The following is a 24,535-nucleotide window of genomic DNA, read 5'->3' as shown; positions in this document are numbered from 1 at the left end:
GTACTAAGTTCTATACTCAATGTGTTGGGAATATACAGAAAGAAGAGTGTGACATTTCCCACCTTCAAGCAAGTAGGGCTTCAAAATGAAGTTTATATAATTCAACTAGCAAGAAGAGCTATGTGATCATTTCTTAATGAAACTGGAAGTGTGGGAGAAGAGAGGACATTGTGCTAGGATCAAGAGATGAAGTCATTTTAGGATGAGGTCTCAGCACATGGGAATACTGCTTGCTGGGGATAGAAACAGGGAACTTTGGGTAGGAATTTTAAGTGATTAGCATAAGCAGAAAGAGTTGGAATTGTAATGGTCCTATTGCATGGTTTAGGGCACTTGAAGGACTGCAGATTTCTGGCGCTTTTCCTGGATCTAGTTTAGAGCTGATTCTAAAATTGTTACTTTGAAGGATAATTCTATTTAGATCTTCTAAAATATATCTGTGTTGGAGACTATTGCTGTGTTTGTTTCAGAAAATATTGAATACGGATGATATTCAAATTTTAGTGTAGATAGTCTTTTCATTTTATGTATCAGAAATAAGAGAATAGTTAATGTTTTAAGAATTGGTATTTTTCTTTATTATATACAATAAAAGTGTATCTAAAATTTATGGCAAACTAAGGGTTTATGAAATAACTGAAGAAAAAGATAGGTCCAGAAGATTACATAAATTGCAAAGTGAGCAAAGATGGTTGTTTTATAATGATCCCTTTAATTATAATGCCATAAGTCATTTGACTTATCACTGCCATTTTCAGCTATGTGTTACAGGAAAAAAACTTTATTCTTCATTGTTGTCATATTTGCTATTTTCCTCCTCACTTTTTATTCTCTGGCTACTAACATATTCATATTCAGTCTCTTAATGGAGGAATTATTATTGGGAAAAACATAGCCTTCCTAGTCTTTTTTTTTTTTTTTGCGGGTCACACCCAACGATGCACAGGGGTTATTCCTGGCTCTGCACTTAGGAATTACCCCTGGCGATGCTCAGGGGACCATATGAGATGCTGGAAATCGAACCCATGTCGACCACGTGCAAGACAAACACCCTACCCGATGTGCTATGGCTCCAGCCCCAGCCTTCCTAGTCTTTAGGACCATATTACTTTATAATTCACTCACAGCATAATCCATTATAGGCAGTTAAATAGCTATCAAATTAAATATATTACTAAGGCTCCTTGATTTAACAAAATTTTTGATTGCTTAAGTAATGAAAATTGATCTTTTGAAAGTGTTAGTAGCCCAAAAGCAGCTTTGTAAAAGGTACTGCTGTTAACTCTTATTATTAAGGCATTATTTTAGATGTTGGAGTTCTAAATAGTGTATGCTATCTTTAACATTGTATAATCGCCATTTTACAACGGACCATTTTACAGTGCCATTTTACATACGCAGGGTCAGTATTTACCTGATTCAGCTAGTTACTGCATCAGGTGTGAGTCTGCCCTTTGACTGTCCCTAAAGCACTCAGTACCTTTATCTCTTTAAAATATAGTTGACCTTTCTTATTCTTTGTTTGATAGTGAGTTTATGGCTTCTACTTTTTATCTTTATTGTATTTTGCCTGCTGTTTGCTATTTTATTTCAACCCTCTTGAGTTACATGGTTTTAGGCTTGTGTATTATCTTCAACATAAGGTTGATTTTTTACTTTTACTTTGTGACTTGATCTGAAATAAATTTTTTTAATTTAAATATTCATTCTCTGTAATAGTTTCACAATTGCTATTGTCTACAGAAGAAATTGCTATGGATATAAACTTGAGTCTTGTAGGTAGATCTTTGTTGTTATGGAGTAGTGCTGAGTAGTGCTGTACCATTAGGCCCTACACTGAACCAGTTGGCTTGCATTACTGACCAAATATTGCTAGGATTGGCTAGCGGGCCCTCAAGTACTGCTGGCGAGATTCCTACAAAAAGCAAACAAAAAGTCCTGGTATTATTTTTCCATTACCAATTTGCACTGAAGACAGAGAAGAGGCTTTGAATTCAAGAAAGAACATTTGTGGGACTGGAGGGATAGTACAGCGGGTAGGGCATTTGCCTCGCATGCAGCTGACCCGGGTTCAATCCCCGGAATTCCATATGGTCCCCCAAGTACCGCCAGGAGTAATTCCTGAGTACAGAACCAGGAGTAACCACAGAGTACTGCTGGGTGTTACCCATAAAGCAAAAAAAAAAAAAAGTAGAAACATCCCTGTGGGTTTTTTTTTACGTTTTTAGTCTTTTCAGTTCTCTTTAGTTTCTATGTAAATAATGAGAGTTTCTTTTCTCCCCCCCCCCCCCCCCCGCTTTCTTAAAATTTTATTGAGTCGTTGTGAGATAGTTACAAGCTTTCATGTTTGGGTTATAGTCACACAATGATCAAACACCCATCCCTCCACCAGTGCACATTCCCACCACCAATCTCCCCAGTATACCCCCCCTTCCCCACCCTCCCTCTGCCTCCGTGGCAGATAATATTCCCCATACTCTCTCTACTTTTGGGCATTATGGTTTGCATTACAGACACTGAAAGGTCGTCATGTTTGGTCCATTATCTACTTTCAGCACACATCTGATGGGAGTTTCTTTAGGTTTTGGGTAGCAAATAAAATACTAGGAAAAGATGGTGAAGTATAATTGCTACCAAAGATAAGCCGAAGGGAGAATAAGAACCCATTGATAGTCTTGGCCAAACTTAAAATTGATTATGGTGTTATTTACTTTGAATGAAGTTAATAAATGAGATCTTACTTAGAAAATACAATTTGCTTCATTTCCCTTATGTTTAAGCTTCTTGTTGTCTGTTCTATAGCTGATGAGATTGTTACTTGCACTATACCTGATGGTGTGCCAATAGATATCACAGTGAAGTTGATGGTCTGCCTGGTACATCTCAACATCCTTGAACCACTTAATGTAAGTAACTTCAAGATTTGTACTCAATGGCCGAAAGGATGGCTCAAAGGTTAGAGTGTAAAATATCCTCTGAGCATTTCTGGTTTGCCTCACCTCCATGCCTCAAATATGTATTTGTAAGATATTTCAGGTAAAATCTAAAATGTTTCTTCATAGAATTCTAAGAGTATCTTGCATTTCATATTTTTTATTAACCAGGAAGTCACAATAAGCATCAAATAATTTTTGTGTGAATAAGGACTAAAAGACTTTTGGAGGATGGCTTTTAGTAATTTTCTTCTAAAATAACCTCTCTCCAGAGATCCTCTTTCCAGAGATCATAATTTGATGTTGAGTCTTTTTAAGAGTTGGTAATAGTTTTGATAGTTGTTCTCTTTTGCTGAATTCTGACTATGTATCTCATTGAATAAAAAAATAATCTATTGGGCTTCTACATTGTAAATCTTACACTAAGGTATTATATAAAATGTGTAATTTTCTTCTCATATCTTCTGGTGGGATTATATAACTACTATGTAAATTCTGTAAAATATAAATTAGTTGGCTATCATGCTCTGGAGAAAATCATACTGGAAGAATAGAGAATATTGAGAGGCAAAGGAGTTGCTATTTAAAATAGAATGTTTTTGACACTCTCATCTGTGTGATAACCTGCAGTGTAGAGGATTCTTGTTGCAGGTTCTTTTCATTCAGTACATGGAATATATCATTCCATTCTCTTCTTGCATTTAGAGTTTTGTTTGAGAAATCTTAATATTATTTCCTTTGTATTTGAGACTACTTCTCCCTTGTTGCTTTAAGGAATCTCTCTCTTTGGTTCTTGCTATTTGAAACATTAATTTGAAAATATATATGTATGTCTGTGCCAGGCTATGGAAGCAATCCAAATTTCAAATGAAAGATGAATGGATATAGAAGTTGTAATTATGTAACTCCTTCAGTTATATAACTTGTGTGTGTGTGTGTGTGTGTGTGTGTGTGTGTGTGTGTGTAATGGTATGTGTGTATGTATGTGTATATATATATGGAATATTAAGCAGCTGTAAGATATAGTCATGCTGTTTGCAATATGGATGGAACTGAATATCAACTGAAATAAGTAGTTAGGAAGACAAACTGGATGATCTCACTTATTTGTGAAGTATAGACAGAGGAGGGAATAAACATTATGGATCAATAACAAACTCTTAGTTTTCAATTACAAAACTGATTACCAAGCAGTGGAGGCTTGGTGGAGGCAGGGAGACTAAAGATCCTACTAGAGACGCATGGTAATGGTGGAGGGTTTAGCTACATTGGTTGTGGTGTGGTGCAGTGACTTTTTACAACAGTGCCATAAACTTTAATACTCTTATAAAATCTTCTGACCAAAACTGTAATAACAAAATTTAAGTGTCCAGAAAAGTCCTCCTTAAGGGTTAAGGAGGTCAAGTGATAGAGCACAAGCAGAGCATGTGGAAGGCGCTGAGTTCAGTCCCCAGTGCTGCCAGGCGTTTGCTCCCTAGCATCTGAGGGAACAGTAGGTTAGATGTTTTAATACTTGTAATACCTGCTTTTCACAGGGCCTCAGAAATAATGAATGAATGTGTAAATGATAAAACTAAGGGTTCAGTAGAGACATAGAAATGAATAAAAAGTGATTATTTAAAGCTTGTTTTATTAAGCCTTGCATCCGATAACTTTTTTTTCTAAGAAATATAGAGATGTGCAATTTGTAATGAATGTTTGACTTTGCTCTTCTACTTTGGGGTCTAGCCTCTCTTGACCACACTGGTGGAACAGAACCCCGAAGATATGGGAGACCTCTATTTAGATGTCGCTGAAGCTTTTCTGGATGTTGGTGAATATAATGCAGCACTTCCCCTTCTTAGTGCATTAGTCTGCTCTGAAAGATACAACCTCGCAGTAGTTTGGCTTAGACATGCAGGTAATTTTTTTTTTGTAGGAAAGAGAAGTTTTATAATTATAAAATACTACTATTCTACTTAGGTTGGGGATATTGTGACTTTGGTGGTAGGTATGATGTGGCAGTATTGCACCCTTCAAATACAGGAACATTTATAGTTTGTAACAAGTGTTATCTGAACAGAGAATACATTTTTAAAATATATTAGAAACCTAGTGAAAGTATTTCTGGTTTCAGGACAGTTTTCAAAGAGTCCTTATTTTTAATTGATGCACCAGTAGGTGATTTGAGTCTCAAATGCTTTGGAGAAATGATTCGCATTATGGTGCTGAAGTAAAAGACCTTGTCCCTGTTAAAAATTTTATAAATATCTTTCTTCACCTGTCTTTACTTAGACTTTGGTTAAAGGTAATTATCAGATTTGTATATAACTTCATTTGAAGAGTTTTAAAGATTTCATTTTACTTTGCTGTTTTGAGGAGAAAAATATGTTTTTCTGATCCACAAAGATATTAAAGATAGGGTTTCATCTTTATTTGTCATTTTATTTTATTGTATCAACATCAACACAAATGTGAAATCAATCATCTAGAATAAAAACTTAAAAATTAAGGAAATAGATGAAAATCAAAAATGTCTTAATAGAATTTTCTATTGAATCATTATCACAGATGTTTTAAAATTTGATTATTTTTTTCTTACGACATTGATGACAAAATGTTCTAATATCTCTTAAAATCTAACATCAGACATTTTTGTATAACTAAAGAAGCTCAGGGTATTTGGGGGAGATACTACAGAGATGTTACTGTTTTTGGCATATCGAGTACACCACAGGTAGCTTGCCAAGTTCTACCATGTGGGTGGGATACTCTCCGTAGCTTGCCGGCATCTCTGAGAGAGATGGAAGCTTTTGGGGCAGCCTCTAATCATCTTTACAGGTGCTCCCAGTCAGGCATATATGTGTGACCCTGACCCTGAAAGAGCCCCCAATATGCCATTGGGCTACACTAGCACGTGACAGGGATGAATGGAGACGTTACTGGTGCCTGCTCTAGCAAATTGATGAACATCAGGGTGATAGTGATAGTGATACAGAGATACCAAAGAGAAAGAACATTTAATGATTAAGATTGGTGCTGGCCCAAGAACAGTAGAGACAGGCCAGGAGGATTACTCTGCAGTTTGAAAGCCTGCCTCATGAGCTGGGGGAGAAGGCATTTGGGATGGAAGATGTGTGCTGAAAGTAAATAAAGACCAAACATGATGGCCTCTCAGTATCTGTATTGCAAACCATGGTGCCCAAAAGTAGAGAGTAAGAAGGAAGGTGCCTGCCACAAAAGCAGGGGGTGGAATGGGGTAGGAGTGGTGGGAGGAATACTGGGGACATCGGTGGTAGAAAATTCCTACTGGTAGAGGGATGGGTGTTTGTTCGATCATTGTATGACTGAAACTCAATCATGAAAGCTTTGTAACTGTATCTCATTGTGATTCAATTAAACAAAAAAAAGATTGGTGCTGGAGTAATTGTACAGTATGTAAGGTGCTTGCCTCGCATGCAGTTGACTGGTCTTCTGTTCCCAGCACCATATATAGTCCATTAAGCCCTGAACTCATAACCAGGAGGAAGTCCTGATATGTCCCTGAAACAAAAAGACAACCAACCAGACCCAAAAAAAAAATCACAGGGGGCTGGAGAGATAGTACAGTGGGTAGGGAACTTGCCTTGTGTTGGCCAATCCATTTCAATCCCATATGGTCCCTGGCACTGAATTACTCCTAGGAGTTATTCTTGAGTGCAGAGCTATTAGTAAACTCTGAACATCCACCCAAAATAAAACAAGAACAATGATTAAGATTATAATTATTTGGAAGAGAACATGAATGTAAATGTAATACCACCATAGAAGGGTATATTTGGTATGCTTGTTTGTTTGTTTTGGGTTTCACCTGGCATGCTTAGAGCTTCCTGCTGGCTTTGCCCTCAGGAGACTCAGGAGACCATTTGGAGTGCCAGGGATCAAATCTGGGTCAGCTACATGCAGGGCAAGTACCCTTTTTAGCTAGTTTTAAAGACGAGCACATGAGCAGAGGGCTAGCATAGCTCATTGGTAGTGCAGTCATCTTGCATTTATAAGGCCCCTGAGTTTGGTTCCTGGTATTGCAAAAAAACAAAAACAAAAAAAACCCAAACAGAAAAACCAGACATGAGCAGAGAGTTATCTTCGTAAGACTGTGAAATTAAACTGTTGATACTAACAGATGAATTACAAATATTCTTTGATTATAATCATGATTCTGATAAATACAGTTTCCATTTTGAGCCTCTAGCTGAAGATCAGTGGAATATAAAACCTTAGAATCATAAATCAAAATAATTAAAAAATTTTGAAATCAGTATATAGGAAAAGTCATTAAAGAGAGTTGATGCTTATCAAAATAACAAAAACACCCTTAAAGTAAAAAATAAAACATTATGAAAAGTGCCATTGTGATGTGCGTAATCTCCCTTGGTTATCCAGGTTTAATTTAAAGATTACAATCGAAAGATGTAACAGTGCTTTTGGAGGCAGAGTTACTTTTTAGGAGATAATTTAAGTGAAAAAGGAAAGGAATGAAGAGGGCATAGGTTAGTATGGGTGCCAGGAAGGATGAAGAAGTGCTGTTTTCAGTAGTTCAGATGACAGAACTTAGTGATTAATTGGTATAGTTTGTGGAATAGAAGTATAATCTCACTTCTGAGAACACATCCAAAAAAAAATAATTCAGCGAGCAAGGTGAGAGGAAGTAGTTGATACTGAATAGTTGATATGATCACAAGACTTAGGAGCCTGGCTGTTTAACAAAATGGTCAATTTAGGCAAATGGAAAGATTGTGAAGGTGAGAATTAGAGAGCTTTACTGAAGGGTGCTGCTGCAGAGGAGTAGGGACCCTCGTTTGCCAAATCCATATTTCCTAAAAGAACCCAATAATCTGGGTTTTACGGAAATCCTGAATTTTTTTTTTCTTTTGGGGGCTGGAGTCATAGCACGTTTGCGTTGCACGCAGCTGACCCAGGTTCGATTCCTCCGTCCCTCTTGGAGAGCCCGGCAAGATGCCGAGAGTATCCCGCCCTCACAGCAGAGCCTGGCAAACTCCCTATGGCGTATTCAGTATGCCAAAAACAGTAACAATAAGTCTCACAATGGAGGCGTTACTGGTGCCCGATCGAGCAAATCAATGAACAATGGGAGGACAGTGCTACAGTGCTTTTTGGGTCACATCCAGCAATGCTCAGGGGTTACTCCTGGCTTTGCACTCAGGAATTACTCCTAGTAGTGCTTGAGGAACCATATGGGATGCTGGGTATTGATCCCAGGTCGGCTGTAAGGCAAATGCCCTACCCGCTGTACTATCGCTCCAGCCTCCCTGAATTGTTTTTAATGTAGACAATTTGTTGTTTTTAAAGGGATTTTTTTTTATTAGTGAAACACCATGAGGTACAGTTGTAGACTTACATATTTTTGTGTTTGGGTTTCAGTTATACAATGATCAAGTATCCATCCCTCCACCAGTGCCCACCCTGCACCACCTCTATGGCAGGGCATTCTTAAAGGGATTTTTAAAAAAAATTTTATTGGATTATTGTGAGATACAGTTACAAACTTTGATGATTACACTTCAGTCATACAACAATCAAGCACCCATCCCTCCACCAGTGCACATTTCCACCACCATTGTTCCCAATGTCCTTCCTGCTGCCCCCCACCCCATCCCAGCCACTGCCTCTTTCTCTCTCTCTCTCTAATTTTTGGCGTTAATGGTTTGCAATGCAGATACTAAGAGGCCATCATGTTTGGTCCTTGGCTACTTTCATCATGTATCTCCCATCCCATATGATCCCTCCAGTCGTCATTTACTTAGTGGTCCATCCCAACTGTTAAAGGGATTTTTAATATGGACATTAGCCATATAACGTACTAGAGTAGATTAAGTAATTTGAATGTTACAATGATTCAGAATGCTAGTCATGACAAATATAAAGTAGTATGCTCAGTGAATAAATGAAAACTCCAGTTTACAGGACTGGAGTAGTAATCCATGATGGTGGGCACTTGCCTTGCACGGGTGTACCCAGTTCAGTCTGTGTCACCCTGTATGGTCCCTGGGCCCTGCCAGGATGATCCTTGCACACAGACTGAAGAGTAAGCACTAACCACTGCAGGGTGTGGCCCCAAAACAAAAAACAGGGTTTGTTTGTATATATTTTGTAACAATTTGCATTTAGTTGGAGCAATTGTGTTTCAAAATTCTAGAAATACTATTTTAATACTCCTTAAAAATGGAGAAAAAAATTAGCCAGCTTCCAAGTTTGTAGGAATTATTCATGCTTTATTTTAACATCATTTTAGAATGTTTAAAGGCATTAGGCTATATGGACCGTGCCGCCGAAAGCTATGCCAAAGTGGTTGATTTGGCCCCCCTTCACTTGGATGCAAGGATTTCACTCTCCACTCTTCAGCAGCAGTTGGGCCGTCCTGAAAAAGCTCTGGAAGCTCTGGAACCAATGTATGATCCAGATACTTTAGCACAAGATGCCAATGCAGCACAGCAGGTAAGCCATGGAACACAAAAGGAAGTTATCTATTGGTGGGTAAAATTTTTTAATTCCCTTAATTAGGGATGACTACAGCATATATTGAAAAGTTTTATGTTAGTATATTAAATGCAGTGTTTAGGACCAGTCATTTTGGGTATTAAAATTTAGCCATTCATTAGACATTACAAGTAGAAATTATAGTATCTAATATAATAGGTCTTAATTATTGTGAGAAATTATAAAGTAAATGTTCTTATGTTTGATTTCAAAAAAAAACTTGTGTAAGAAAACAATTAATGGCAAAGGAATGTGCATTGCTTATGATTGTGTGCTTATTTAGGAATTGAAGTTACTGCTTCATCGCTCTACTCTACTGTATTCACAAGGCAAAATGCATGGCTATGTCGACGCCTTACTTACCATGTTAGCCATGCTTTTAAAAGTAAGTGATGCTTTTTCTTTATTATTTTGTTAACATTCGAAATGTTTAATGTTATAAAATAGATTACAACTCAGTTTACAATAACTTCATAATTTACAACTGTTTTACTCTTAAAACTCAGAATTTCTAGAAGTTTAAAAGTCAGATAAATATGAAAAACTTATAGAGTAGTAGTATATAATTGAAAGTTCCCTGAAAGTATAAACTGGATGTAGATTAAGTGACATGATAGTAGATATTGTTAGTAGATATTTAGGAAAGTGAGACTTGTGGCATTCTGAGTTATTGGTCCTATAGATCGTACTTTGTGCCAAAATTTTTCACTTGTAATGGTAATTTCTAAATGTGATACTCTTTCTGAGTTTGGCTTTTTTCAGGGAAGTATATATGTATGTACTTTTGGATTTGTTATATATCAGTATGCGTTGCTGTTTTTCCTATGAAATTTAGAGTATCATGTCACGAATTCCTTTGCTAAGAAAAAAGTAAGTCTGTCCAGGCTACTTTTATGTATAGACAGTAATTTGGGTTTTTTTGATCCTTCATGAAAGAGATTTCAGATGTCATTTCTATGACATCTGCACTTTTATGCTTATTGTAGCACTATTTACAATAACCAGAATCTGGAAAAAACCCAAGTGCCCGAGAACAAATGACTGGTTAAAAAAACTTTGGTACATCTACACAATGGAATACTATGCAGCTGTTAGAAAAGATAAAATCATGAAATTTGCATATAAGTGGATCGACATGGAGAGTATTGTGCTAAATTAAATGAGTCAGAGAGAGAGGGACAGACATAGAATGACTGCGCTCATTTGTGGAATATAAAGTAACATCATGAGAGACTAACACTCAAGGATAGTAAAGATAAGGTCCAGGAGGTTCATGGCTTGGAAGCCAGCCTGACATGCTGGAGGAAAAGGCAGCTGGAATAGATAAGGGACCACTAAGTAAATGATGCTTGGAGGACTCACTTGGAATGGGAGATGCAAGCTGAAAGTAGACTATGGACGAAACATGATGGCCACTTAGTACCTGTATTGCAAACCATAACACCCAAAAGGAGAGAGAGTAAAAGGGAATATACCTGCCACAGAGGCGGTGGCTGGTGGAGGGAGGATGGGATGTGAGGGAGGGATACTGGGAACATTGGTGGTGAAGGAAGAGCACTGATGGAGGGATGGGTATTCGATCATTGTATGACCGAAACCCAATCACGAAACTTTGTAAGTCTGTATCTCACGGTGATTCTGAGAGAGAGAGAGAGAGAGATTTCAGATAAACCTGTACTAACCTGGCCTGTAGATTTTTTTTTTAAATATGTGATTAAAAAAGACTCAAACTGTATCTTTAATTCAGGTAGCAATGAATAGAGCCCAGGTTTGTTTGATATCAAGTTCCAAATCTGGAGAAAGACATCTTTACCTTGTTAAAGTATCAAGAGACAAAATATCAGACAACAATGACCAAGAGGCAGCTAATTGTGATGCTAAAGGTATTTACTTCCACTTTATAATATAAACACTGACTGAATCTAAAGAGATGCTTAATATTACTTAGTGGTAGAACACATACCTAGTATGTGTGTGACTCTGGGGTCAATCCTTGGTACTACAAATTAAAAGACTCTTAAAACAACATCTGACATAATCATTTTTTATTTTCTTTTTGGCTTTTTGGGTCATACCCAGTGGTGATCAGGGGTTACTCCTGGCTCTGCACTCAGGAATTACTCCTGGTGGTGCTGGGGATTGAACCTGGGTCGGCCACATGCAAGGCAAACGCTCTACCCACTGTACTGTCACTCCAACCCGAAAGACATAATCTAATTAAAAATAGACCTTTTTAAGTACAGTTAAATATAATTACTCATTTGATGGGGGTGGGGAAGAGATGGATGCATGAAGGAAGGGTGAAGAAGAAAGTAAAGAAGTGAGAAGGAAGGAGTAGATGCAGAAGAGGAACACAGGAGAAGAGGTGGCTTCATCCCAATGGCTTTGGCCTCCCCATTTGCATTTTTCTACATATGTTCCTATATTTTTCTACATATGTTCCTGCCCATTTTGTATTGTTTCCCCTCATTTCGAGTTCATTGTTATTCTTTTTCCTCTTAGAGTCAGGCTTCTGGTGGTGTTTAATTTCATCGTGGTGGTGAGCACAATATACTGGCATACCGGGATATAATGAGCAAGTTCTCATTGTGTATTTTGTGCTCTGGCTTTTTTGTTTACATTTTTTCATGTTGCTCTTTATACCTAATATGAGAGAAATGTATAATATTCCATTAGAGAGCCTTTTCATAATTAGGAGGGAAAGGTGGTCTTGTGTCACACCCAGCAGTGCTCAGGCCTTATTCCTGACTCTCTGCTCAGTGGTCACTCCTGACTGTGCTTGGGGAACCATATGCAGTGCAAGAAATCAACCCATGGTTGGCTGCATGCAAAGCAAGCACCTTAATCCCTATATTATCTCTCCAGCCCCAGTTCTATAATTTTTTTAGTAATTCCCTTATTGTTATATGTGGTTACTTCTGTTAAAAATCCTGTAGCAAGCTTTTTTATCCAGATGTTTGACGAGTTACTTAGGATTAATTCCCAAAGGTTTATTGGATCAAACAAAGACTATAAAAACTTGTAATTTTTGGCAGTTTTTCAAGGGTTTAAAAAGAGAAACTTCTTAGAAACAAATAAGGGAGAATATTGTCAAAAAGAAATTCTCAATTTGAGAAAAAATTAAGCTTATAAAACGATCATGGACAATCTTACTCTCCAAAGTATGAGCTAGAAGATCTTTGCTGAAGCTTTGCATGTGTAGAATCTTGTGTCTGACCTAATTCATAAAAAGTCTGCCCTGGAGGATTATGTATCTTCCTATCCAGCACTGAAAAAATGAGGTAGCTGGGTTTCTTAGAGAACAAATATTTAGAGAACAAACAAATGAAATCAAACATGAAAATTACGTGGAAGCACAGATTACAGAAGGAGGTTGATGGAAGGATTATAAGCAAGCACTTATCATTTCTTGATATTGTCAGAAGAATGTTGGGCAGTTCAGAACCATAGAATCTGGTTACTAAGTTAACCTTAAAATTGAACATGTGAAAAGAAAAAGGAAATTTCAAAAATTGAATTTAAAAAAATTCTGTTACTACTTTTTTAGGAAACTCAGAGTCCTGACTGATTTTTACTGGTCTCATTTTAGCCATATTTGCTGTACTCACAAGTGTTTTGACAAAAGATGATTGGTGGAACCTTCTGTTGAAGGCAATATACACATTATGTGACCTATCCCGATTTCAGGAAGCTGAGTTACTTGTGGATTCTTCATTGGAATATTATTCATTTTATGATGACAGGCAAAAACGCAGAGAACTAGAATACTTTGGTCTCTCTGCTGCAATTCTGGACAAAAATTTTAGAAAGGCATACACCTATATCAGGTAACTTATTTTCATTACGTTCCTTAGTAGACTATGTATATTTACTCTGTCTTGGCTTCTTTGTGTTCAGGATTAAATAAAACTTTTAGTCATCCTGTTGCTTTCTAGTATATTAGTTCATTCACAATTCTTAGATACAGGCAGTGAGAAAAAGCACTTTCTTTACCCTCTTGTGTCTCAGTTTCCACATTTGTAAAATGGACATTATTATATTACCAATTGATGGGGTTATTGTGAGAGTTAAATGAACTATTATATATAAAAAACTTTTAGCAAAGCCTGTAACACATTATTACCAGCTGTTATTCAGTATTCATTATATTGTAGTGGGCAGGCGGGGAAAGGGGAAACTTAAGCCACTTGAAAGGCAGCGATGCTAAGCACAATACCACCAACATGCCTGAAACTTAAACCACTTGGTTCTTATGTTTGGTTTTGCTGTAAAACAGAAACAAGATGTAGATATAACAACTTAAGCAATATTTTCTGGGAAAAATCTTTCATTGTGTAATGGTTTTACACCATCAGTCCATCTGCGTTTCCTTATTTGGGGAATGGTGTGTTTCAGTGTTGGTAGGACAGCATTGAATGAGTTAGTTCTTAGACATCAGATTATCTTTGTTTACATTACTTTTCATTCACACCTCCTTCCTGCAATTCTAGGGTAATGGTTATGGAAAATGTTAATAAACCCCAACTCTGGAATATTTTCAATCAAGTTACCATGCATTCCCAAGAAGTACGACATCATCGCTTCTGTCTACGTTTAATGCTGAAAAACCCAGAGAATCATGCCCTGTGTGTCTTAAATGGGCACAATGCATTTGTGTCTGGTAGTTTTAAGCATGCACTTGGTAAGTATCCTCGCGTCTGACTTTGTTACACATGGGCAGTATGATGTTTTGGAATCTGGTCCACTGCCTGGATTTAAATAGTTCAACCATGCCCAAGTGAGTTTACCTTTCTCTGATATAGTTTATCTTGGAAACGAAGATAATGAACATTATTACCTTTTAGATTAATGGGGAAATTAGATGAGTTTAATATAATGAGTTATTTTGAGTTAACATAAATATTAATGATAATGGTGACAACAATGTTTTACTGTTCTTGGCAAAATTTTGTTTTTTAAAGACTTATAATTTCAAAGTGTTACAGTTCATTTAAAATATCAATTCTTGGGGCCGGAGCGATAGCACAGTGGGAAGGGCATTTGCCTTGTACGCGGCCAACCTGGGTTCGATCCCTGGCATCCCATATGGTTCCCCAAGCACTGCCAGGAGTAATTCCTGAGTGCAGAGCCAGGAATAACCCCTGAGCATTGCTGGGTGTGACCCAAAAAGCAAAAATAATAATAATAATAAAATATCAATTCTTTCTGCTTAAACCTAATTCTAGTTAAAGCCAGAGAGTCAATTCACTAATAACTTATAGGAAATAATTGTAATAAGGGATCAAAAGCAAACAGAAAATTATCTAATCAAATCTGTAAATATAAAATGAGACATTGGGGCTGGAGTGATAGCACAGCAATTAGCTTACCTTGCAGGTGGCCAACCCAGGTTCTATTCCCAGCATCCCATATGGTCCCCCAAGCACTACCAGGAGTTATTCCTGAGTGCAAGAGCCAGGAGTAACCCCTGTGAATTGCTAGGTGTGACCCAAAAAGAAAAGAAAAATGAGACATTTATTACTTGCTGCCTCAAAGCTGATATTGCCAAATTCACTTCTTATGAGTTATCTGATTTTGCCTATCTGATACTTTTATTTTTTATTTTTATTTTTTTATATAATTGATGTTTTATAATTGTTCAGCCGGTAATATTGAATATCAGATTTTAAAATTTGTGTGTGCTTTTTAAAAATTGTTCATTTAATGTTAAGGAAATACAAAATAGAGAGTTATTTTTATTTTCTTATATCTAGAAACTTTAAAAAAGATAAAAATAAAATTCCATATTACAATCTACTATCTGTAAAGAGATTCTCTCTAACCTTTCCTCGTAATAGAAACCACGAGAATAGAGGTTTTCCTCTGTGTATAAATATATCATTCCTTTTCATAGAAAAATTTGCCTAAGTTCTCCAAATTCAAATGGTTAAATTTTGACATGAGAATATTGTACATAAACAATACATAGAATTCAAAAACTCCAAGTTATTATTTTCAGTTACATCTAGTTTTTCTTATTTTAAAAAAAGGTACTGCTCCATTTAAGGAAATAATATCCATAATCTGAAAAACAAAACAAATGCTGATGAGAAAGTATAGGGATTAGGGGCTTGCCTTTTATGTGGTTGGCCCAATTCATTTCCTGGCACTACCTATCAAACCCCAAGTACCACCAGGAGTGATCACTGAGCACTACTGGGTATGGTCCCTTTCCTTCAAAAATAATCTTTCTCACTTTCATAATCCATCACGTTTGAATTTTTAAGGCAAATTCATTCGTTTTACAAAAGAATTCACCAAAAGATCCATTACTTTTTTTTTTAAATTAAGTAAATAGTTTTATTTAGGAAGTAGAGAAGAGAACAAGTGTGAACTCCATAAAGTGAAAGAAGAGAAAGTATTCACTCCAAGCTGGGATGCAGGTAACTAGAGTGGAGTGAGAGATCCATTGTTTTTTAAGTAGATTTAAGACCATAGGGTAGAATTATGATTTCACACGAAGCATGTGCTCTGCCACTGGGCTACATCCCAGCCCTAGATTTATGAATTCAAATGAGAAGTTGCTTTAAAAATTCCCACTTCCCTTCTGTGGTTGCAATGACCCAGGGTCACCTCTTTCGTTATGTACACCAGCGATCAGACCTCTGTTGTTGTGATGCCAGGGATCCTCAACAGTAGTGCTGCCAGAATCGTGTTTGGCATGTGCAGTGAGTAGATCTGGCATCAAACCTGAGACGTACCACCTGCCAAGCAGGTGCTGAGCCACTGAGCTATCTCTAGGCTCATAATGAATTGTTTATTTTGGAAGCATTACTCTACATGGAAATGTCTAGCTACACCTTAAAAAATTACTTTTATTGGCTGACATTTAACCTTCAAAGTCAGGATACGTTCATGAGTAAGTCCTTCTACATTGTGTTATATTGGTCATTTTTTTCACAGTTCCAATTAATGTGCATTGGTAGATACTTTAGAATACTTTCCTTCCATATGTTAAATGGCATAATCTTTGATAGTCTTAAAGTACATTTACAAAGAGATGAGCAGACGGATCTTTCAGTTGGCACTGGATGATGCTAGAATTTTAGTGGTGGGTGTAATTAGAAGAAAACTTGAAATTAAAAGTACTTGAATGTGTGACATGTTTTGCCACACCATCCAACATTGCTGCTCGTTTTAGGACAATACGTGCAAGCTTTCCGCACCCATCCCACCGAGCCTCTCTACAACCTGTGTATTGGTCTGACTTTTATCCACATGGCATCTCAGAAGTATGTTTTAAAGAGACATGCCCTTGTTGTGCAGGTAATTTGTTTTGGTTTCTCCTCCTTTCTTTAAAAGTGTGTGTGTGTGTGTGTGTGTGTGTGTGTGTGTGTGTGTGTGTGTGTGTTGTGAGATGTTTTTATTACCTTAATTCAAAAGTAATGCCTGGTTAGTATACCTGTTGGGAGTCGCCACCAACCATCCCTGTGTTCAGCAGTTGTGATGCCACACCTACTATACTCAAAGACTTACACAGTCAATCAGAAAGGGTGCATCAGGAAAAAAGGTACAGCAAATCTTAGGACTCTTGTGCAGACCTCCTTATAATCTGGAACCACTGAGGCCTCCAGCTTTTTAACCATTGAAAATTCATTTTTTAAAAAAGTATAATATGGACATATAGTAATTATGAATATGTAACTATACCTTAGATCATCAATGACAACTTTCTTTTTTTAAGCTTTCTTTCATAGCACTTTGAAATTACTTGTTTATTTTATTTTGTATATTTTTTTATCTCCTCTAATAATAAAAACTCCAAGATTATTGGAGTTCAAGTCTGTCCTGTTACCACTGTATCTTCAAAACTTTTTGTTCTTATGATTTTAATTTCTTTGTTTGATACATGTAGAGACATAATTCTTAAAGAGATTAAGAAGGAAATGTTGGCATTAGTAAAGAGCATTTTTTAGTTTTTTTTGCTTGTTTGTTTGTTTTTAAGTAAAATCATTAAAAGAAAACCTGAATTAAAGTAGCACTGCACTGTGGCACTGTCTTCCCGTTGTTCATCGATTTGCTCAAACAGGCACCAGTAACATCTCCATTGTGAGACTTGTTGTTACTGTGTTTGAATATTTAATATGTCACAGAGAGCTTCCCAGGCTCTGCCGTGCAGGCGGGATGCTCTCAGTAGCTTGCTAGGCTCTCCGAGAGGGGTGGAGGAATCAAACCCAGGTCGGTCGACGGCGTGCAATGCGCCCTACCTGCTGTGCTATCGCTTCAACCCCTGAATTAAAGTAATTGTTAAAATTTGAAATTGATAATGTTCTAACTTTTGTGTACTCGAAATTATCAAATTTTTTTAACTTGAAGTTTTACTTTTTTTGAGGTACTTTCAGCGTTTAACCTCTTATCCTAATTTTTTTTTGTAACTTAATGGAAACTTTTCCTGGATTAAATAATGTAGGATTATTTTAAAATTAGGCAATTATGTGTTTACTATATATCCATTGTGCCAGCAACTAAGAAAGAATGTAGCAGTGAGTACAGATAGAAAATGCAGATAGAAAATTCTTTGTTCTCATGAAGCTATATTCTGGTAAAAAATTTGGTGAGGGGGCCAGAGCAATAGTAGTGCAAGTAAGGCATTTACCTTGCATGCAGGCTACCTGGGTTCGATCCTTGGCATCCCATATAGTGTCAATCCTGGGCACAGCCAGGAGTGATCCCTGAGCACAGAGCCAGGGTTAAGGCTGAATACTGCCACATGTGAGCCAACCTCCTCTCCCCCAGCCCATAAAGAAATCAGTGGGAAATTAATTAAATACTACTAAATACTTAAAATATGTAGATTTTTGTCCTAGTAGGCTGACCTTGGTTAGTCCCTCTCATCCCATATGATCCCCAGAAGTAATCCCTATGTGCAGATCCAGAAGTAACCTTTAGCATAGCTGGGTATGGCCTCCAAAACCAATCCAAAACAAACAGCACCACCAAACATATATGCACACACATATATGTCAAAAATGATTGGGGATGGAGAGGAATATGAGATTATGGGTAGAGTTCATTAAGTCCATTGTACTAATTTCTTCAGTCATTGTTCTAATTTTGTGTTATTCTAAAGATAAATCAATTTTTATTGCTATCAGCATTTTTCATTTCTCTAGAATCTTTTCTACAGAACTATACATTTCTTTTTCTTTGCACTAAAAAATATTTGCTATCTTTCCTGCCTTTATATCATCCTGTAAGACTCAAGTCAGTTAGTGATTAGTATGATAAAATGTTTGAGCTGTAACAGAGTTAATGTTAAAAGAACTTTTTCCACTAAATTTTTTCTTGTTTTCATTTTTTAGTTTTATATTTGGTGATTCATAATGCCAAAGAAATTAATTGCCTGTCTACATTCTCTTTTTTAAAAATCATTAAATATTTGAATATTTTTCTAGTTGTCAAGTCTCCTATATTTGTTTATGAAAGTCTTGAAATGCAGCATGTAACTACTTTTATTGTATCAGAGACCTTTGAGTTCATTTGGGTTGCCGCACTTTATCTTGGATTATCATTTCTTCTTTCTGGGTTTTTGACTTTAAATTTAAATTGCAAGGACTGCATATTTCTCTGAGACAGTAGTTTTCCCACTGTTACTTAACAGAAACTATATGGTTTGAGGTCACTGTGCCAAACACAGATGGGTTCCTTAATTATGCAGAATGTATGATTTTGTTTTTGAATATAAAATTTTGTTGGGGCAGAGCCTGCCAGGTGGTGCTCAGGGTCCCTGAGGCCATTTCTGGCAATTCTCAGCCAAGTGGGCCAGATAGTAGAATGCTCGAACCTCAGGATGTAGGTACCTGAGTACCTGAGACCATCATGGCCACACCCTGGTGCTTCGGGGGCTTCCAGGACTGCATTGGTTATGCTTAAGGTGTAAGGAATGTGCTCTAACCCCTATGATGTCTCTGCAGCCCCTGACCATAATTACTTTTATCTCTAAAATGGAATCTAAAAAACTTACCGCACTGTCACACTGTCCTCCCATTGTTCATTGATTTGCTTGAGCAGGCACCAGTAAAGTCTCTATGGTGAGACTTGTTATTACTGTGTTTGACATATCAAATACGTCACAAGGAGCTTGGCAGGCTTTGCTGTGTGAGCGAGATACTTATACATTTTTTAATTTATTCACGAAGATAAATGTGTGACTATTATCTAACTGTATATAATAAGAGTAGATCACCCAGAGAGTAACTTTATGTGGTATTCTATACTTAAAATTACTGATTTTTTAAAAAAAATTGATTTACTCCTAAGTTAATAGTAATATTTGGCCTTTTTTTGGTGACTGTTTTTGTTCTTAGCTTAAAAATGAAACCTTCCTTTATTTGCACTTTCAGAAGAGCTCTTGCCTATAGTTTGATATGACACTAGACTACAGATGTATGTTCTTTCAGGGTGATGCTCTGTCTCTTGAAATATTAGTATTCCCAGCACCTGCCACATACAGTGGATTAGTACCTACTGATCAAGTGAGTACAGTACTAACTTGTTTTCCTTTTTGGCAGGGCTTTTCCTTTCTTAATCGATATCTTAGTCTACGTGGGCCTTGCCAGGAATCATTCTACAATTTGGGCCGGGGTCTTCACCAACTGGGTCTGACTCACCTTGCAATCCACTATTATGAGAAAGCACTGGAGCTCCCTCCAATAATAGTAGAGGTATTGTATGATTTAACTGTACCGGTAAAGGAGTCTATTCATGTAATATCTGTTCATTGTTCTGCCATTATATTTAAAATTTTCCCTAAGATTATATTGGTATTATGTTATGGCTTTTTCTTTTTCCACTTTTTAATAACTTGTTCATTTAAAGTTATTCCTTAATTTATTAGTTAAACTTAATTTATTAGTTAAACTTTTTGGGTTTTTATTTTTAGGTTTTTGGGCCACACCTGGCAATACTCAGGTTTTACTTCTGGCTCTGTACTCAGGGATCGCTCCCTGCAGTGCCCAGTGCTTAGGATATCCTATGGAGTGCCGGGGGTCAAACCAGGATCAGCCATGGATCAGACAAATGCCCTACCTGCTGTACTATTGCTCCAGCCCTTGTTAAATATTTTAAAATACTTGATACAGTGGAATACTATTTAGCCATTTTTTTAAATTTATTTTTTATTGAATCGGTGTGAGATACAGTTGTAAGGCTGTTTATGATCAGTTTTAGTCACTTTTTTTTATAATTGAATAAGCATGAGATTGTAGCCATTATTAAAGATGAAATTTTGCTGTTGTCAGTAAAATGTCAGTAAATTGGAAGGAAATCTAGGAGATAAGTCAAAAGGGAAAAAACAAGTATTAGCTGATTTCACCTGTGAGTGTTAATATATAAGGATATAAATTGGGGGCCAAAGCAATAGGACAGCAGGGAGGGTATTTGCCTTGAACGTGGCTGACCTGGGTTTGATCCCTCCATCCCATTCAGTCTCCTGATCACTACCAGGAGTGATTCCTGAGTGAAAAACCAGAAGCAGCCCCTATGCATCACCATGTGTGACCCAAAAAGTAGAAGCTCAGTGCTATCCTTGGTGTCACCTGTTGACCCTGAGATGCTGGGGATATAATCCAGAACCCAAGGCATATGCTCTGCCATTTGAGCTACATCTTCTTTCAAAATTTTTCCATAATGAAAATATGCCAATTTGTTCCTTTAAAAAAAATTAACTTAAATGTTTGGGGCCAGAGAGCTGGTGCAGGGATTAAGGTGCATAATTTGTTTGACATCATGCACCAGAGCAGCGGGAATATTATAATGGCTCAAAAACTTTTATTTACCTATTGTATTACATGACCCTGTACCATATGGTCCCCTGAGTATCACCCACTGAAGCCCAGCACTGCAGAACCCAAGCAGGACTGCACCCTTTGACCCTTGAACTCAACCATCAACCAACTCTAAGAATCCCTAGGAGTGAGTTTTGGGCCCCCCTGAGCACCACTTGAGAGACCCTCATCCCCAAAACATTGTTTGGGTCAGGGAAATAGCTCAGAGATCTGGCGCGTATGCTTTGCTTCCTCTGGCCTCAGATTCTATCCCAGCATGGTTTTCTGAGCTCTGCAGTATGGCCTCCAATCAAAAGAAGTTTTCAAGATTATTCAACTCAAATTGAAATATGGTGAAAAAATAAATCAAAACTTTGGAGTTTGATCACAAAGGAAATATCTGCTTGAATAGAAATTTTAGAAGATAAAGAGAAAAGGAAAAGGATATTTGATGATAAATCACTGTAATGGTAAACTGACTCAGTATATTTAGAAAAAATTACAGACTTAAGAGTTATCATTTAATATTAGGGATTTTAATATAAAACTTTTTGAATACTTTTTGAATACTTTTGAAACTTTATTTACCATGAAATTATCTGATTGTCAATTTGAAATGTAACTTATTCCTATATTTTTCTCATAGGGCATAGAACTTGACCAGTTAGACTTACGAAGAGATATTGCCTACAACTTGTCTCTCATTTACCAGAGCAGCGGGAATATTATAATGGCTCAAAAACTTTTATTTACCTATTGTATTACATGACACAACTCAAGTGAGAAAGGAGCATTGGGTAACTGCTATGTATGGGCCAATGTTTTCTATCTTGGGACTTACTGTTAAGTAATAATTTCAATATTATCTAGTGATTTCATTTTTAATATGTGATAAAGATTTTCTGGTAGGTATACAGAATCATCCTTTCTACATGAATTTTATATTGTTTTGTTGTTTTCTCTTTCCGTTTTTTAGTAAAATTTATTTAAAGCTGGAATGAATAGTAAAAACTTTTTTGTAAGCTTGGGTTGATTTTTTTATGGACACCATTTATTCATTTGTGCATTTAGTGTTGTATATTAATCACCAGTATTTACCTGGTCTTATGAGAAATGCTTGGGACCAGCAGTAAAGCTGTGTGTGACCTCTCAGTACAGTTATTTAAATATAGAAACTTGTGCATTTATTTATTTGAAAGAAATATTAGTTTATATATGTAATTAAATAGCATATTCAGAATCACTAGCAAGCTATTTTTTTTTTTTTGGTATGTTCATACTTATTCCAGTTCAGGGTCACAATGTGAAAGTTGTGCCTGTGTTGATCTTAGAAGGAAAAAAGACTGCTAGTTATTTTTTGTCTTCCAGGTTTTGCCTATTAAAATCTCCCACAGATTTTAACATTTAACAAGGAATATTGGGAACACAGAAACCTTGTAAGCAATAAGAGTGTTTACTCCAAAGCAGAATCTAAAACTTGAATTTAAAAAAATAAAAATTCCCTGGAGAAAACATTTTCTAGAGTATCTTCTTAAAACCTGACATTTCTTCCTCCACACTGTCCACTCATCCTAGTCATAGGGCCCCATGTGCCACTTTGTTCCGTGAGATTCATTGCTGTTATCCACAGTTGCCTCAGCAGGGAGTCTGCTTCAGAACCAACCTCAGCCCATCAAGCAGTCCTTCTTCCTCCTCTACAAAGTTCGGAATGAAGAGAGGGCCTGTCTGCGGGGCTAGCACTTCATTTGAGGCACTTTCTGATTGTCATGAGGAGCCAGCTAGTCCAACTCTCCCATTCTGATGACAAAGAAAAAGGAAACTGACGCATAAGAGACAGAGATGAGAAGTGCAGAGTACATTGTGCTCCCAGAGGTTTTTCCAGTTTCCCCTTCCTATCTCCTATGACTGTGTTGAGACACTTTCCTGTGGTTGTGTTGTTATTTTTGAGTTCTTTCTGTAAGATACTCTAGGTTCTGTACTGTAATAAATCACTTTTATACTAGCTTTCGTTTTTCTGTTGTTTAAATTTTAAAAAAGTCCTATCCATTACCAATATCATTTTCCTTTCCATTGAGCATTCATCCTTTTTTAATCTTCCACGGGAAGAAAATAGAAACCAGGGACAATATAACTAAATTATAATTGGTTGTGACGTTTAGTCTAAAGTAGAAAAGGTGGGGTTTTTTATTCTAAAATACAAATTTTTGTAAAAGCTGAAGAGCAAACACAGTAGGAATATGCGTATTGTCAATGATGTAGAGTCAACATGAAGATCATGGAATTAATCCTTCTGTTTTGGGGCCGCTTATTTCATACTCTGAGGAGTACAGTACACAAACAGAATAAGGTGGGAAAGCATAGGAAGTAGGAATGTAATCCCCAAGGTGATCAAGATAAGGTAAGGGAGAACACTTACACGTTTCTTTTTTTGGGGGGTGGGTGAAGGGGGGGAGGCCGGGATTATGTCTGGGAACTCATATATGCAAATCGATTGCTGACCGGTGAGCTGCATCCCCAACTCCTATGTATGAATTTCATCTCCAGATATGTGGTTCCTCAAGCAATTGCTACTATGTTTTGAAGCTGAAAATTTTTAATCCTTAGAATTTTTTTTTTTTTTTTTTGCCTTTTGGGTCACACCCGGTGTTGCACAGAGGTTACTCCTGGCTCATGCACTCAGGAATTACAGCTGGTGGTGCTCGGGGGACCATATGGGATCCTGGGAATCGCACCCAGGTCGTGTGCAAGGCAAATGCCCTCCATGCTATGCTATCGCTCCAGCCGCTTAATCCTTAGAATTTTAAAAAATATGATCAATTGAACTGGATGGGCAAAAGGACATCTTGCATATGATGTTAATTTTTGATATGATTCTTGTGGATTTATTTGCACATAGGGAAAGGGACATTATTTAATTGACAAACTCCTTTTCTTGAAAGGGAATGTGGAGGCTCATGAGCTAGTCATTTTGGTCTCTCTGGGTTTTAGTGGAGCATTTAGGAAGTCTTTAGTGATAGGCTTGTGGAGATAGGCATTTGAAAGAAGAAACGTGACTTCATCTGATAAAGTGATCAAACCCAAAGCAAGTTCATAGATTCATGTCAGCTTGGGGAAATTGCAAGTAATTTGTCACCAGGTTCTTGACATCACCAGAGTCAATGAAGATATATTTGGGATGGGATATGTACCTCAGTGATAGAGTGAGTTTATGAGAACCTGAGTTCCATCCCTGGAACTCTAGCCTATGGTGGCTGGGGTGTGTGTGTGTGTGGGGGGGGGGGG

The 24,535-nt window shown here is 37.0% G+C and overlaps 1 protein-coding gene across 1 annotated transcript in view; it reads left to right on the top strand.

Annotated features, from left to right (window-relative positions):
• Positions 1-23,292, top strand: part of GTF3C3 (general transcription factor IIIC subunit 3) — a 37,890-nt gene extending 14,598 nt beyond the window's left edge. Inside the window, exons 9-18 of the mRNA XM_056111643.1 lie at positions 2,803-2,906; positions 4,662-4,833; positions 9,205-9,407; positions 9,733-9,834; positions 11,197-11,332; positions 13,039-13,276; positions 13,940-14,130; positions 16,630-16,754; positions 20,000-20,152; positions 21,900-23,292. Of these exons, the coding sequence (XP_055967618.1) occupies positions 2,803-2,906; positions 4,662-4,833; positions 9,205-9,407; positions 9,733-9,834; positions 11,197-11,332; positions 13,039-13,276; positions 13,940-14,130; positions 16,630-16,754; positions 20,000-20,152; positions 21,900-22,022 (1,547 nt within the window). The 3' untranslated portion in view covers positions 22,023-23,292. The remainder of the gene's footprint in view (positions 1-2,802; positions 2,907-4,661; positions 4,834-9,204; positions 9,408-9,732; positions 9,835-11,196; positions 11,333-13,038; positions 13,277-13,939; positions 14,131-16,629; positions 16,755-19,999; positions 20,153-21,899) is intronic.
• The last annotated feature ends 1,243 nt before the right edge of the window (positions 23,293-24,535 follow it).

The sequence above is a fragment of the Sorex fumeus genome, unplaced genomic scaffold (genome assembly GCF_029834395.1).
Source record: "Sorex fumeus unplaced genomic scaffold, SorFum_2.1 ptg000014l, whole genome shotgun sequence".
Taxonomy (NCBI): Eukaryota; Metazoa; Chordata; class Mammalia; order Eulipotyphla; family Soricidae; genus Sorex; species Sorex fumeus.
The sequence above is the reverse complement of the archived record's forward strand: the minus strand, read 5'-3'. Positions and strand labels throughout refer to the sequence as shown.